The sequence below is a fragment of the Bos javanicus genome, chromosome 1 (assembly GCF_032452875.1).
Source record: "Bos javanicus breed banteng chromosome 1, ARS-OSU_banteng_1.0, whole genome shotgun sequence".
In the NCBI taxonomy this organism is placed as follows: Eukaryota; Metazoa; Chordata; class Mammalia; order Artiodactyla; family Bovidae; genus Bos; species Bos javanicus.
Window position 1 is genome coordinate 46,362,270 of NC_083868.1, and position 14,737 is coordinate 46,377,006.

General features: G+C 42.5%; 2 protein-coding genes across 3 annotated transcripts in view; both read right to left on the reverse strand.

Annotated features, from left to right (window-relative positions):
- ZBTB11 (zinc finger and BTB domain containing 11) overlaps positions 1 to 9,711 on the reverse strand; it is a 35,355-nt gene extending 25,644 nt beyond the window's left edge. For both annotated transcript variants that reach the window (XM_061426750.1, XM_061426740.1), the window contains exon 1: positions 6,331 to 9,711. In XM_061426750.1, coding sequence (XP_061282734.1) covers positions 6,331 to 6,640 — 310 coding nt within the window. In that variant the 5' untranslated portion in view covers positions 6,641 to 9,711. The remainder of the gene's footprint in view (positions 1 to 6,330) is intronic.
- Positions 9,712 to 9,795: 84 nt separating this feature from the next.
- RPL24 (ribosomal protein L24) lies at positions 9,796 to 14,722 on the reverse strand. Its single transcript, XM_061426989.1, has 6 exons — positions 14,628 to 14,722; positions 14,421 to 14,496; positions 13,796 to 13,906; positions 11,655 to 11,791; positions 10,536 to 10,599; positions 9,796 to 9,918 (listed from the first exon to the last, which is right to left on the reverse strand). The coding sequence occupies exons 1-6, from the start codon at positions 14,630 to 14,632 to the stop codon at positions 9,838 to 9,840; spliced, it is 474 nt and encodes a 157-aa protein (XP_061282973.1). The 5' UTR covers positions 14,633 to 14,722; the 3' UTR covers positions 9,796 to 9,837.
- Between the last annotated feature and the right edge of the window lie 15 nt (positions 14,723 to 14,737).

Sequence of the window (14,737 nt, forward strand, 5' to 3'; positions counted from 1 at the left end):
CTTTTCTGGTACCTTGAAAATCTCTACATAAAATACCAGATGAGCATTAAGAGGTTCTTTACTGAGCCCAGTGGGTAAATGACCTCTGATAAAACAACCTGAAGAACAGTTTCTCACTCAATCTCAGTTGTTCTCAGTCTCAACAGTGTAGACATTTTGGGCCAGATGCTTCTTGATGGGGGGCAGGGAGAAGTTAAGTAGGCTGTCCTGTCCTGCATACTGTGAAATGTTTAGGAGCATCCCTGCCTCTACCCAACCAGAGGTCAGTCAATAGCCACCCCACAAACACCACCACCAGTTACCACAACCCAAATTCTCTGGACATAGATGTTCTTTAGGAGGCAAAATTGTGCAGGGTTGAGGACCACTGCTCTAGAAATCTACCAGAATGAACAATCTGCTCCTGTCAACTGTTCAAGAACCTCTCCCCTCCCCATCAGTGGTGAGGCCCAGAGTACTGGCTCCTATTTCTAGCTCCTTCCTGTATTAGTCACTCAGGTTTGTTTGTTTTTTTCTTCAAAGTTACAAAACAGTTACAGCTGTATTTACCTAGACCCAGTTCTTGATGGGTTTTCAAGGATTACACCCTCTTTTTCTAGATTAGATAATGGCAGCATTGATTTATCCTCATAGAACAAGTCAGTTCTTTGGGTAGGAAGCTCTGCCTATAGCTAATTTAACCTATTACATGATTTTGCTAGCTTAATCTTTTTTTCTACTAATTCAATTTTTTTCTTCACATTCTGCATTAACTGTAGATCCCCATGAGTCAGCATTTGACAGTCAGGGGAGTCATTTATTTTGAAACTCCAGCATACGATTACAATACAGGATAAAATAAAGGGGTGAGAAGACAATTATATCTATTAACATTTTACATTCTTAAATAAATTTGCTATATGTCAACATTAGACATTCAGTCAGAGTTTTTCACTGTGCTAAACAACTGAAGTTGCTACAAACTGGCCCAAGTACCAGGTTATAATGGCAGTGTTTATGAGGGCAGCATTCTGGAAAAACCAGCATAATTAATGAATTCCAGTAAACTATCCTTGACTGTGAAATAGTTTTCTTCTTGGCATCTACACTGATCAAATCTTATTCAGTTCAGTTCAGTTCAGTCGCTCAGTCATGTCTGACTATTTGCGACCACATGAATTGCAGCGCGCCAGGCCTCCCTGTCCATCACCAACTCCCAGAGTTCACTCAGACTCACATCCATTGAGTCAGTGATGCCATCCAGCCATCTCATCCTCTGTCGTCCCCTTCTCCTGCCCCCAATCCCTCCCAGCATCAGAGTCTTTTCCAATGAGTCAACTCTTCGAATGAGGTGGCCAAAGTACTGGAGTTTCAGCTTTAGCATCATTCCTTCCAAAGAAATCCCAGGGCTGATCTCCTTCAGAATGGACTGGTTGGATCTCCTTGCAGTCCAAGGGACTCTCAAGAGTCTTCTCCAACACCACAGTTCAAAAGCATCAATTCTTCGGCGCTCAGCCTTCTTCACAGTCCAACTCCCACATCCATATATGACCACTGGAAAAACCATAGCCTTGACTAGACGAACCTTTGTTGGCAAAGTAATGTCTCTGGCTTTTCAATATGCTATCTAGGTTGGTCATAACTTTTCTTTCAAGGAGTAAGCGTCTTTTAATTTCATGGCTGCAATCACCATCTGTAGTGATTCTGGAGCTCAAAAAAATAAAGTCTGACACTGTTTCCCCATCTATTTCCCATGAAGTGATGGGACCAGATGCCATGATCTTCGTTTTCTGAATGTTGAGCTTTAGGCCAACTTTTTCACTCTACACTTTCATTCATCGAGAGGCTTTTTAGTTCCTCTTCACTTTCTGCCATAAGGGTGGTGTCATCTGCATATCTGAGGTTATTGATATTTCTCCCAGCAATCTTGATTCTAGCTTGTGCTTCATCCAGCCCAGCATTTCTCATGATATACTCTGCATATAAGTTAAATAGCAGGGTGACAATATACAGCCTTGACGTACTCCTTTTCCTATTTTGAACAAGTCTGTTGTTCTATGTCCAGTTCTAACTGTTGCTTCCTGACCTGCATACAAATTTCTCAAGAGGCAGGTCAGGTGGTCTGGTATTCCCATCTCTTTCAGAATTTTCCACAGTTTATTGTGATCCACACAGTCAAAGGCTTTGGCATAGTCAATAAAGCACAAATAGATGTTTTTCTGGAACTCTCTTGCTTTTTCCGTGATCCAGTGGATGTTGGCAATTTGGTCTCTGGCTCCTTTGCCTTTTCTAAAACCAGCTTGAACATCTGGAAGTTCACGGTTCACGTATTGCTGAAGCCTGGCTTGGAGAATTTTGAGCATTACTTTACTAGCATGTGAGATGAGTGCAACTGTGCGGTAGTTTGAGCATTCTTAGGCATTGCCTTTCTTTGGGACAGAGATTGGAATGAAAACTGACCTTTACCAGTCCTGTGGCCACTGCTGAGTTTTCCAAATTTGCTGGCATATTGAGTGCAGCACTTTCACAGCATCATCTTTTAGGATTGGAAATAGCTCAACTGCAATTCCATTACCTCTACTAGCTTTGTTCGTAGTGATGCTTTCTAAGGCCCACTTGACTTCACATTCCAGGATGTCTGGCTCTAGGTCAGTGATCACACCATCGTGATTATCTGGGTCATGAGGATCTTTTTTGTACAGTTCTTCTGTGTACTCTTGCCACCTCTTCTTAATATCTTCTGCTTCTGTTAGGTCCATACCATTTCTGTCCTTTATGGAGCCCATCTTTGCCTGAAATGTTCCCTTGGTAGCTCTAATTTTCTTGAAGAGATCTCTAGTCTTTCCCATTCCTTTGTTTTCCTCTATTTCTTTGCATTGATCGCTGAGGAAGGCTTTCTTATCTCGTCTTGCTATTCTTTGGAACTCTGCATTCAGATGCTCATATCTTTCCTTTTCTCCTTTGCTTTTTGCTTCTCTTCTTTTCACAGCTATTTGTAAGGCCTCCCCAGACAGCCATTTTGCTTTTTTGCATTTCTTTTCCATGGGGATGGTCTTGATCCCTGTCTCCTGTACAATGTCACGAACCTCTGTCCATAGTTCATCAGGCACTCTGTCAGATCTAGACCCTTAAATCTATTTCTCACTTCCACTGTATAATCTTAAGGGATTTGATTTAGGTCATACCTGAATGGTCTAGTGGTTTTCCCCACTTTCTTCAATTTCAGTCTGAATTTGGCAATAAGGAGTTCATGATCTGAGCCACAGTCAGCTCCTGGTCTTGTTTTTGTTGACTGTATAGAGCTTCTCCATCTTTGGCTGCAAAGAATATAATCAATCTGATTTCGGTGTTGACCATCTGGTGATGTCCATGTGTAGAGTCTTCTCTAGTTTTGTTGGAAGATGGTGTTTGCTATGACCAGTGCATTTTCTTGGCAAAACTTGGCAAAATTAGTCTTTGCCCTGCTTCATTCCGTATTCCAAGGCCAAATTTGCCTGTTACTCCAGGTGTTTCTTGACTTTATACTTTTGCATTCCAGTCCCCTATAATGAAAAGGATATCTTTTTTGGGGTGTTAGTTCTAAAATGTCTTGTAGGTCTTCATAGAACTGTTCAACTTCAGCTTCTTCAGCGTTACTGGTTGGGGTATAGACTTGGATTACTGTGATATTGAATGGTTGTCGTCTCTGTCATTCATTCCAAATCTTATTAGCCCAGACAGTCTACAGGACTTAGAATATAAATCTGAGAGTCCATTTGCAGTGTATGACACATTAAAAACTAATAATTAAAAATGTCTGTTTTATCAATATTAGTTCCAGGTCTAAGGATGTTTATTTTTCTCTATATATAGTTTTGTTAATTTCTTTTTTCTTTTTAGCTGCCCTGAGGGGCATGCTGGATCTTAGTTCCCTAAGCAGAGAACCGCTGGACTATCATGGAAGTCCCTAGTGTTGTTAATTTTAATAGACTTATAGTAAACAAATAAACAAGCAAAGTGTTCATGTAGGAAACATCAAAATGAATAGCTAATAATCAAAAGCAAACTCTTCTGATACTTACTGACTATGAATTCTCATATTAATAAGAAAAAAAAAACAATGAGATAAAATAGTATGATAAACTCATTACATGTTAACAAAAATAGCATTTATATGAAAAATACTATTTACCAAAACATAAAAAAATTAGTGAGAAAAGCAGTGCTACTTTATAGTTTTGCCTTTTTAATGTGTCGTTTAACAAAAGACACGATCATATATGCATTCAATATAATGCCATAAAGCACATGTGATATAGTCTTTGGAGAACTCCACTGTACACTCCTGAGAGAATGAGTGAAAAGGAAAATGATACCTTAGTATTATGAATATAATTTTGACTTTGGGGATTGTCTTAAAGGATCTCAGAGCCTCTGAGTTCTGCAGTTTAGTACAAAACTTAAGAGAACAGCTGTCTGGACATTCAAGGACTTCAAAATTCTACACAACCGTCAATGTATTTCTTATTTTAAAAAAACGAACATAAACACAGTCTCAGGAGTTTTTGTCTTTTAAGACACTGCATACTAAAAAAACCAAAATACTGGATTAGCTATCACTCACAGATAATCAATTTAGGGAAGGAAAATTCTGAACATTAAACTCCATTTAGCATTATATAATAGTAAAGTCTGAAATCCCAAAGGTCAGCTCCTAGTGCTTTTGATTTTCCCATTTGCAATACAGAGACATAAATGTTTCCAATTTACATGGTCTGATGAAGCTTAATAGGTGACAGGGCTTCCCAGGTGGCGCAAAAGTAAAGAATCCGCCTGCCAATGCAGGGGAGGCAAGAGAAACCGGCTGGATCTCTGGGTTGGGAGGATCCCCTGGAAAAGAGAATGACAACACACTCCAGAAATCTTGCCTGAAAAATTGCATGGACAGAGCAGCCTAGCGGGTACAGTCCATGGGGTCAGAACGAGTCGGACACAACTGAACACATATACACAAATATGTGAAGATAAGTGCTCAGCACTATACTTGCATGTAAAAACTTGACCTGTATTTTCTTCAGCTGTACTTAGGTTAACATGCCATAAAAATATTAAACCTGAGACCTTTGTTCTATCTCTAAACAAATCAATCTTAACAAACTGCAGCATTTACTTATTATTCCTTCACAGTTGTGTCTCTTTACAGGAACTCAATTTAGATATTGGTTTAAAATGTAATATAAATTAAGGGAAAGCATTTTAGAACATATAGCTGGACTGTTCTTGAAAACACGAAAGCAGCAAAACGAAATATTTAACAAATTTCATAAACTGAAAAGAACTTCGAGAAACTATTCAGTAGTCGAACTTCCTAACTCACAGGTAAGTTACGGTAAATTAATTTCTGTAGAGCCATACGGAATCCTTCCTAACAAAACCTCTTCTATAGGCCTGCAAACTTTTATTAATGATAACCAAACAGTCTGAATACTCATCAACTTTTTGGAGAGGGCGGTAAAAAACAACCAACCAACGGTCGTTTCTCTCCTTTCCTAACCTGGCTCCCAAGGAATTAAACTTAAAGCCACACTCCCCCGGACCAGAACAATCACAGAAACCGCATCTTTTCTGGGTTGACGTAGTGCCTCAGTTTCCAAAGCGCTCTTCACAATATCAGAGAGAAGGACATTAAAATATCCAGAATTGAGAGCATCTATTACATTCCTATCCTAAAAACTAGGCTCAAATGATTGGTTCAACAGTCACTCGAAATCACTGCTGCACACAATTGCATGATTCCTTCTTCACGCCGCGGTATAGCACAATCATGAACCCTGGTAAGTAGGTCCGCAAAACCTCAAGTTCACTGGCCGACAAGCTAGGGGAAGGCATCGCAGAAAGCGGCTGGGCTGGGGGCGGACCGTGCTACCCCCAAACCACCAGCGTAAACCAGAGTTTAAAGCGCAGCATCCGCAACCGCCGCCCAGAAGCTTCTGCTAAGAAGGAGCCGCCCCATCCCGCGCGGCCGAAGGAGGCGGGCCCAAGGCAGCCCGCGCGTCCCGGCCCCTCCCCGCGGCTGGTCCGGCCCCCGGGGAAGCCCCCTTCGCCCCACCCAGGCCAGGGCCCGCCCCCAGCTTCCCCGGCCTCCTTCCTGTGGGAAGTGCGGCTCCTTTCGCGTCCCCCACCCTCTGGGCTATGCCTGGCGGGCGCTTAGCCGCCGGGCACAGGTTAGGCTAGATAGGATAGTGGAGTCCGGGGGGAGGCTGCGGGGAACCTCACACTCGCGGATGCAAGACGGGCCTGCCGTCGCCTGCGGGCCTTGCCTGGGACCGAGGCGCCAGCCCGCCCTCCCTCTCGCCGCGGGCGAGGTCGTACCTCGCCACCAATACGTCTTGGACAAGTCGTGCCAGGTCTGATGCTGGGTGTGGTGAGTGCCGCCTGGGCCCAGGTGCGCAGCCTCGATGAGCCCCCGGCGCCGCTCGGGCTGCAGCACCACCTCCAGCTCGGCGAACGTCTTGCGGTGCCGTTGCCGCCGCTGGTAGTACAAGGTCCCGTCCCGCACCACGTAGCAAGCGGCCGCCTTGCGAATTTTACGCTTGACATTGCCCTCGGTGCCTGGCGCGTACGGCTCGCACTCGTTCGTCAGGTAGCGCAGGATGGCCTGGTAGCTCTCTTCGCTTGACATCGCTGACGGCGGCTCCCTGAAGGCGCCTGTCAGTGGCAGGGAAGGAAGACAGAGCACTAGCTCCGGGCGGATGCAACAGCAGCGGCGGTACTATGGGAAGGACCGGTTGTGTCTACAGTGAGTGCTCTTCGACGGCGCCCGCAGCGCAGAGTGAGAACGGACGAGTTGGTAACCAGGAGGAACTGCACTTCTCCAGCGCGCGGTATCCGCTGGCGACTGACAAAATGGCTGCTGCACCACCGGAAGTGACGCAAATCAAGGGCAGTGGGTGAGGGAGCTGAGCCCTGATTGGAGCGCCATGGCTTTCTGGCTTGATCTAGCCAACTGAGTGACGTCAGGACTGCGGGCGGACATTTTGGAAGCGGGTAGGCCCTGCCTGGAAGAGCCAAGAGAGTTTGAGCAGACATATTAAGTCCTGGCAGTTTCCCTTTTTTTATTTCCCCCTTCTTTCCCTTGCTCTGAGCACGTGTAGGAGCTGCTGGGCAGTTAACCCTGTCTGATACCCCAAGGTGCAATGGAATCTTCTCCGTCTGCGTTTTGAGACAACCAAAAACATAAAACACAAAATATTGAGGTCTACAGCCCCTGAATATAAGACCAAAGAAAGTCCTTTCACGTGGAAATGTAGTTTTCCTGTCAAGTGTTAGAAAACTTAAATCCATCCGTGGTAGGAGTTACTGTAGTTTCTAAGATACTGCTGGTTCCAAACTACCCGTGGATAATTCTGCAGTGATCAGCTTACGTAGTGACAATTTACCCATTAAGTCAATCATGTTGGCAAGGAGCGGTGAAGATGAGCTAGCACTGTTTTTTTTTTAGTTTGGGGAAGAAAAACACTCGGTTTTACACCCAACATATACTGAATGCACCAAAGGCCACGGCGATTCGAACTGCACTTTCCAAGGTGAGATGTAGGTCCTATGTCAGATTTTTCACTGGTAGACGGGAGGGGTCGCCCTGGTCACCTCTCCGTGGACTGAGTCTGCCTAGCAGTTAGGAGACTCAGGCCTACGACATTCCAAACCATCCGGGGTCTGGCACTTAGGTGCTTTACTGGAGCCTGAAAGCTGACCCTGCCTAGGTCTGCAGTCGCTGATTGAGGCGCTGAGCCCTGCGGAGACAGGTGAGGGCCGACTGCAGATGAAAGCAGTGGGCTCAGAAAGCGGGGTATACTAGGTCTCCAAGGCACTTGCCAGTGGGGACTGCAGCAATTAACAAACGGCATACTTAAGGCACTTCAATATTCTGGCTGTAGCTAAGTGAGCTCCCAGTCCGAGGAAAAATACAACTACCAGGCCTGGGGTTTACTTAGGGCCACTCATTTCAGACCACAGCTAGGGGAGGGAGGTGTGAGAAGGTGGAGATACATCCGTCCCCAGAACTGATGTCCAAATCCACTCTCCATGGGATGTGTATGTTTCAATGCTTCAGTGTGAAATATACGTCTTTTAAAACTGATGTAAATAGATTAAAATGTTAAGTAAACAATTTCTGGACGGCCAAGAGAAGCTAAGTTAGAAATAGAAATTACCTCTCATGCCAAACACAACCGGAGATTCTCTTGTGCCTTTGAGCCAAAAGAGAAAGGTTTTAATAAAATGTTATACAACTGGTCCAGTGGTCTTACTGAGAAAAGCTAAAACTTCCTGTCCTATGAGAACAGGTGTTTAGTATTTTGGGTTTCCCTGGTGGCTCAGATGGTAGAGAACTTGCCTGCAATACCAGAAAGACCCATGTTGGATCTCTGGGTCGGGAAGAGCCTCTGGAGAAGGAAATGGTAACCCACTCCAGTATTCTTGCCTGGAGAATTCCATAGACAGAGGACCCTGGCAAGCCATAGTCGATGGGGTTCCCACGACTGAGTGACAGTTTCATTTAGTGTTTATATCTTCCTAAACTTCAAGCTATTCCTGACTGAAAGATAATCAGAATAGGGCAGTTCCATTTTAGACATTTAAGACGAGAAAAGCAGTGCTTTAAGGGGACATTTTATTGTGTTCAAAAGAACATGTACCTCTGTATTCATGTTGAGTATTTTGATTGACCTTTTTTCTTAAAATTTCATTAAAAAAAAAAAATTACAGTAGGGACTTCCTCAGGAGTCAAGTGGTTAAGACTCAGCCTTCCAATGCTGGGAGTGTGGGTTCCATTCCTGGTCAGGAAGCTAAGATCCCACATGCCACAGGGTGCAGCCACAAAAAAAAAAATTTAACTATTCCTATATATAAAATCACATTTCTCAAGAGGATATAGCTTATTTCTTGTTGTATCCTTGCAACTTGGTGGTGTGGAGTGCTGGTACATTGGATGATCTAATTTTCATAGATGTGCAAGCCTCTTAACACCAATTATGATTACTATTTTTTTCATATAACAATTACATAATATAGTGACTTGTAACCTGAACATCGAGACATTTTTGCAATTTTAAGGACAGCTCTGTCAGACTCCCAGCTCAAGAACAATTTTTTCTAATACTCAAGAGGTTGCATCCTTAGGGAATTCCATGGCAGTCCAGCAGCAAATTCAATGCTATGGGCCTGGGATTTGATCCCTCGTTGGGAACTAAGGTGCCACAAGCATCACACCACAGACCCTTCCTCCCTCCAAAAGTGTAGTCTTCATTTAAGCTTATTTTCTGGAAGCGAGAGCAGATAATACAGGTGAGTTTTAAGTAGTTTTAGCTCAGCTATAAGCTAATGGTTAAAAGGTGAGATACTAGAGAACCAAAGGCATCCCCAATAATGAAATGTGTCTATCATGGAAAAGGGTAGTTTAACAAGAAAACAGCCCATTAAAAACGCTTACTTTTTGCAAACAGAAGTGACAGGAAAAAAAAAAAAAAAAAACCCACATCTTTTAGCAATCAACCTGGACTACAATCTATACAACAAAAGGCAGTCTAAAATCTACATAATGCAACATAACGTGTCCTTACAGCCTCAGGTGAGTAAGAACTGCATTTAACCATACAGATCTTATTTAAAGATGAATATTTAACATCTCTCCATTTAAGAGACTTGTATTAGGAGTAGTAGGAGGCATTATTCCTGAGAAATGAACTCTTGAAAGAATACTTAGCTCTTAAATTCTTAACTACTATTACTGTGTAGGCCAAACATGCCTGCTTTAAGAGTAAAAATTCCACCACAATCTAGTTATAGTCAGATCTTTATTCAAAAATCCAATCTGCCGACTTAGCGTTTTCCACCAACTCGAGGAGCAGAAACCTTCACAGGCTTCACAATCTTTTGCTTAGGTGCTGCCTTTGTGGGAGCCTGTAAAAAGAGAACGTGTTATGTGGCATTATTCCATTTGAGTTTTTCTTTTCTTTCAATCACTGCTCTTATGCCCATATTGTTTGTATCCTAGATTGCGTTCCTAATTATTTGTGTTCCTAATATAAAGAACTCCCCTCAAGTTAAAATTCTACCTTTATATGAAATATAAATGTAAGCCAAAGAGGAAGACTGAAGTAACTGAGATACAACTAGACGCAGTGGGGGATCCTCAATTATATACTAAGAACAGAAAAAGGTCCAATGCTAATTTCCCGGTTTTGAAATTTTTACTATGGTTATCTAAATGGTTTAGCACTGAAAAACTGACTACATTCTAAAAAATTACAGAAAATTTTTACTGAAAACCTAGAAGTATTTCAAAATAAACTCTGCCTTTCTCTCATTTCTATATAACACTTACAGACACATTTAAGGCTCTAGCAAAGGACCTCTTTGGAGTCCTGAATCACTCACCTAAAAACCAATCATGGACATCATTTTCATTAAAGCCTTACACTAAATTCCTTAAAAAATTTTTAATTTACCACAATTTGGGCTAAAAATAAATCCTCCTGTTGCTCTAAATGAGAAATCTTAGACAATCTGACAATTACCTTTGCAGCAGCCATTGCTGTCTTTTTAGATGCTTGCTTAGCCTTTTTTGCTTCCTTGGCAGCCCTGCGGAGTTAAAAACAAGCAAAAAGCACTTTACTCCTTAAGGGTACAGCTTATTAACAAAAGGCTATAACAAGCAAAAAGCACTTTTTTTGACTGCAAGTAGATCCAACCAGTCCATTCTAAAGGAGTGATGCTAAAGCTGAAACTCCAGTACTTTGGCCACCTCATGCGAAGAGTTGACTCACTGGAAAAGACTCTGATGCTGGGAGGGATTGGGGGCAGGAGGAAAAGGGGACAACAGAGGATGAGATGGCTGGATGGCATCACCAACTTGAAAGACGTGAGTTTGAGTGAACTCTGGGAGTTGGTGATGGACAGGGAGGCCCGGCGTGCTGCAATTCATGGGGTCACAGAGTTGGACGAGACTGAACTGAACTGAACTGATAACAAGCAAAAAGCACTTTACCCCTTAAGGGTACAGCTTATTAACAAAAGGCTAGTGTTTGGGGACAGAGAAGGCAATGGCACCCCACTCCAGTACTCTTGCCTGGAAAATCCCATGGACGGAGGAGCCTGGTAGGCTGCAGTCCATGGGGTCGCTAGGAGTCGGACACGACTGAGCGACTTCACTTTCACTTTTCACTTTCCTGCATTGGAGAAGGAAACGGCAATCCACTCCAGTGTTCTTGCCTGGAGAATCCCAGGGACGGGGGAGCCTGGTGGGCTGCTGTCTATGGGGTCGCACAGAGTCGGACACGACTGAAGCGACTTAGCAGCAGCAGTGTTTGCGGAAAGTAGAAATAACATATTCCTTCAACATCTGCAGTTATTTGTACGATAAATCCAAAGGATTTAATAACAAATGTAATTAACCACATCAGCTTAACATTAGAAACTGTATAGTACCTTTATAACTGCATACAGAATTTCAACAAATCATTTAGACTTATAGTATAAACTTCTGTATTATTAAACACAAACATTTACAACTGACAATCCTTATAAAGATTCAAGTATCACAACACAAAATAACATCAGATTAAGATTCTATTCTGTAAACCCATACATAACCTAAATTCCATATAACTGAAATGGCCCATAGTGACATTTATTACCTGATAGCTTGTTCTCGTTGAGCCTTCCTAACTTCAGGTTTCTGATTCCTCTTGGCCATTATATCAGCAAGAGAAGCACCAGTTATGGCCCTTTGGAATTTGACTGCACGGCGAGTTCTTTTCTTTTGAATTTCTTCCTATAGAACAAAAAGATGGTAAGCATGCTTAGAAGCCTTGCTTCATGAATATGGGAGAGAAATGAAATGTCAGAAGGCGACAAAGGAGCTCTTCCTTGGACCTTTTGCACTAATCCCATTCATGGTGGCTCTGCCCTCATGACTGTTTCATCTCCCAAAGGTCCCACCTCCTGACCTTGGAGGTCAAGGAATTTTGGGGAGAAACACAATTCAGACCACAGGAATATTCAACCAGGGAGTTCCCAGGTGGTCTAGTGGTTAGGACTTTGAGCTTTCACTGCCAGGGGCTCAGGTTTAATCCCTGGTTGGGAAACTGACATTCCACATGTTGCAAAGCACTGCCAAAAATAAAAAAACCTCCCAAAACAATTCATGCAATTATTTGAAATGAGATATACAAATATATTTTTAAAGCATCTATATATAAAATACTGCAATATTCAGGTAAGTTTTCCAATTATAAATTGGTTAATCCTGATTATTTACTACTTTATTTAAAAAGACAAAGTTAAACTCTAAAGAAAATTAACTGAACAGTACTTTAAAAGCAATTTTAGTATGATTGCTCATGATAAAGAATGTGCTTTTGGAAAAAAAATTAACCTCAAACTCTGATTTGTTTTTACTCAAAATACTGACATTAGGAGAAACAGTCAAGTTAGAAAACTGATTAAGACAGGAAAGCCACCAAATGTTAAGAAATGTTGGAGTATCAACATAATTCAAACATTTGCTGCAGATTCTATACCAGAAATCTATAATACAGTACTTATGAGAAGAAAGATCTTGCCTTTAAGTCCAAGGAAAAATAAAATATACTTGAACTGTTTATTAAGGCAGGGATATGCAAAATATCTTAAAATTTTTAATGGGACATATGGAGAAAAGAGGACACATTTGTGGTTAGTCAAATGCTCATTTTAAACTTTATAAAGATGAAATCTTACTGGATAAAATGCTAGTATTTACCTATTTATAGTTTCTCAAATCCACTTAAAAATATTTTTTCTTATTGTGGTAAAATATATACAACTTTAAGTTGATCATTCTAAAGTATTTTTAAGTGTATAATTCAGTGGCATTAGGTACCTTTGCAGTGTTGTGCAAACACCATTTCTGTCTCAAATATTTTTTCACAATACAACAACTGCACCCATTAAATAAGGGCTTCCCAGGTGGCTAGTAGAAAACAACCCGCCTGCCAATGCAGGAGATGTTAAGAGACACACAGGTTCGATGCCTGAGTGGGAAAGTCCCCTGGAGGTGGGTCACGAAAACCCATTCCAGTATCCATGCCTGGAGAATCCCATGGACAGAGGAGCCTGGTGGGCTACTGTCTACAGAGTTGCAAAGAGTCAGACATGACTGAAGCAACAGACACAAATGAAGTGACTTAGTACCCACACATCACATTTTATTATCCATTCATCCACTGATGGGACATATGATTGTTTCCATTATAATAGTTACAAATATCACCATACATGTTTATCTGTTCAAATCCCTGCCTATAATCCTCTCGAATATATACAGCCCTAGAACTGGAACTGCTGGATCATATGATGGTAATTCTCTAACTTTTTGAGAAACTGCCAAATCACTTTCCACAGTGCCTGCACCATCTTCATTCAGCAATGCAGGGTTACAATTTCTCCACAACACCACCAACATTTGTAATTCCTCCCACCACCCCTCCCCCTGTTTGGATAAGGGCCATCCTAATCCTAACGTCACATTCACGAGTTTTTTAAAAATACTGTGTTAAACTCTGTTGACTGACTGTGTCTGCCTCTGCGACCCCATGGACTATAACTATTTTTACTGTGAGCTGAAGATACAAGGAGGCAATCCTTTTATCAATCATTCTCACTTTACTGTTTGATGCTCAACAGTTATAGAGTATTTTCACATACCGTCTCATTTAATTAGTTTTATAAAGCAGCAACTGACGCTCAAGAGGTTTAGCAACTTTAGAACAACATTAACAAAGCACGTTTCACTTACCGACTGTCCCTTTTTGTGTTTTCTTCTGTAGAGGACAGTCCAGTTGATCTGACGAGGATTCCTCTTGGAAAGGAATGCCGACTCACATTTTGCGTTAAGAAACTGGAAAACCTGTCATGACAAGTTCAAAGTAGAAGCCTGAGCTTGAAATTATTAGTAAGTCAATATTCTAGTCATATCCTCTCATTTTACAAAATTGAGATCCACGCAGACCAAAAGGCTTGTGTCACAGAACTGGCAAGAAACCGTCTCTGCGTTTGGGCCTGTCTTTTCCCGAGAGGAGCAAACCTACGTTCATACTGAGGGGTGGGGTGTCAAATTGTGGGAGGGATCCTGCCCCTCCTGAGATGGACCTGATTTCCATAAAATAGCCAGATACCTCTCTGGGCCACTGCTGTTACACCGGAACATTAAAATTATACAAGCCCCTAACTTCCGACCTGATCTACCCTTGATCAAGCTCAAGACTGATTCACTTAGAGGCTTCTGACAAATACTGCACACAGGGTCCCGGTTCAAGCTTTTCAGGGACCAACAATGACGTGGTAAAGGACCCGGCTTAGACCGAATGAGACCGGTCTTTCCTTAGAAGTACACGGTACGTTTAGCCCACGCGGCCGTTCACCTTCCCGTCGGTCCGGGCGTAGCGCCTCCCATGTCCTGGGTAGATCTTGTACCCGCTGAAACTGCACAGCTCGACCCTGTAACGAAAAGTGAAAGCCCATTAGCTGGGATGGCGGGTATCTTCGGCTAGGAGAGGCCATGCCTGGGATGCCGGAGAGGCGCTCAGAGCGAAGATGGAAGAGGATTGGGATGCAGGGTTCCTGCTTACTTCATGGCTGCTACTGCCGGGGAGAAAGAAAGATGGCGAAGAGAAGGAAAGGATTATGGGAAGAGGCCTTATAAGGTCCTGGGAAGGTACTCTCCTCCCACAATTCTTTT

Coding starts and splice junctions, on each gene's coding strand:
- RPL24 (XM_061426989.1), bottom strand. Junction 10,600..11,654: donor CAACGAGAACAAGCTATCAG/GTAATAAATGTC, acceptor TTAACTCCGCAG/GGCTGCCAAGGAAGCAAAAA. Junction 9,919..10,535: donor CAGCAATGGCTGCTGCAAAG/GTAATTGTCAGA, acceptor CTCTTTTTACAG/GCTCCCACAAAGGCAGCACC.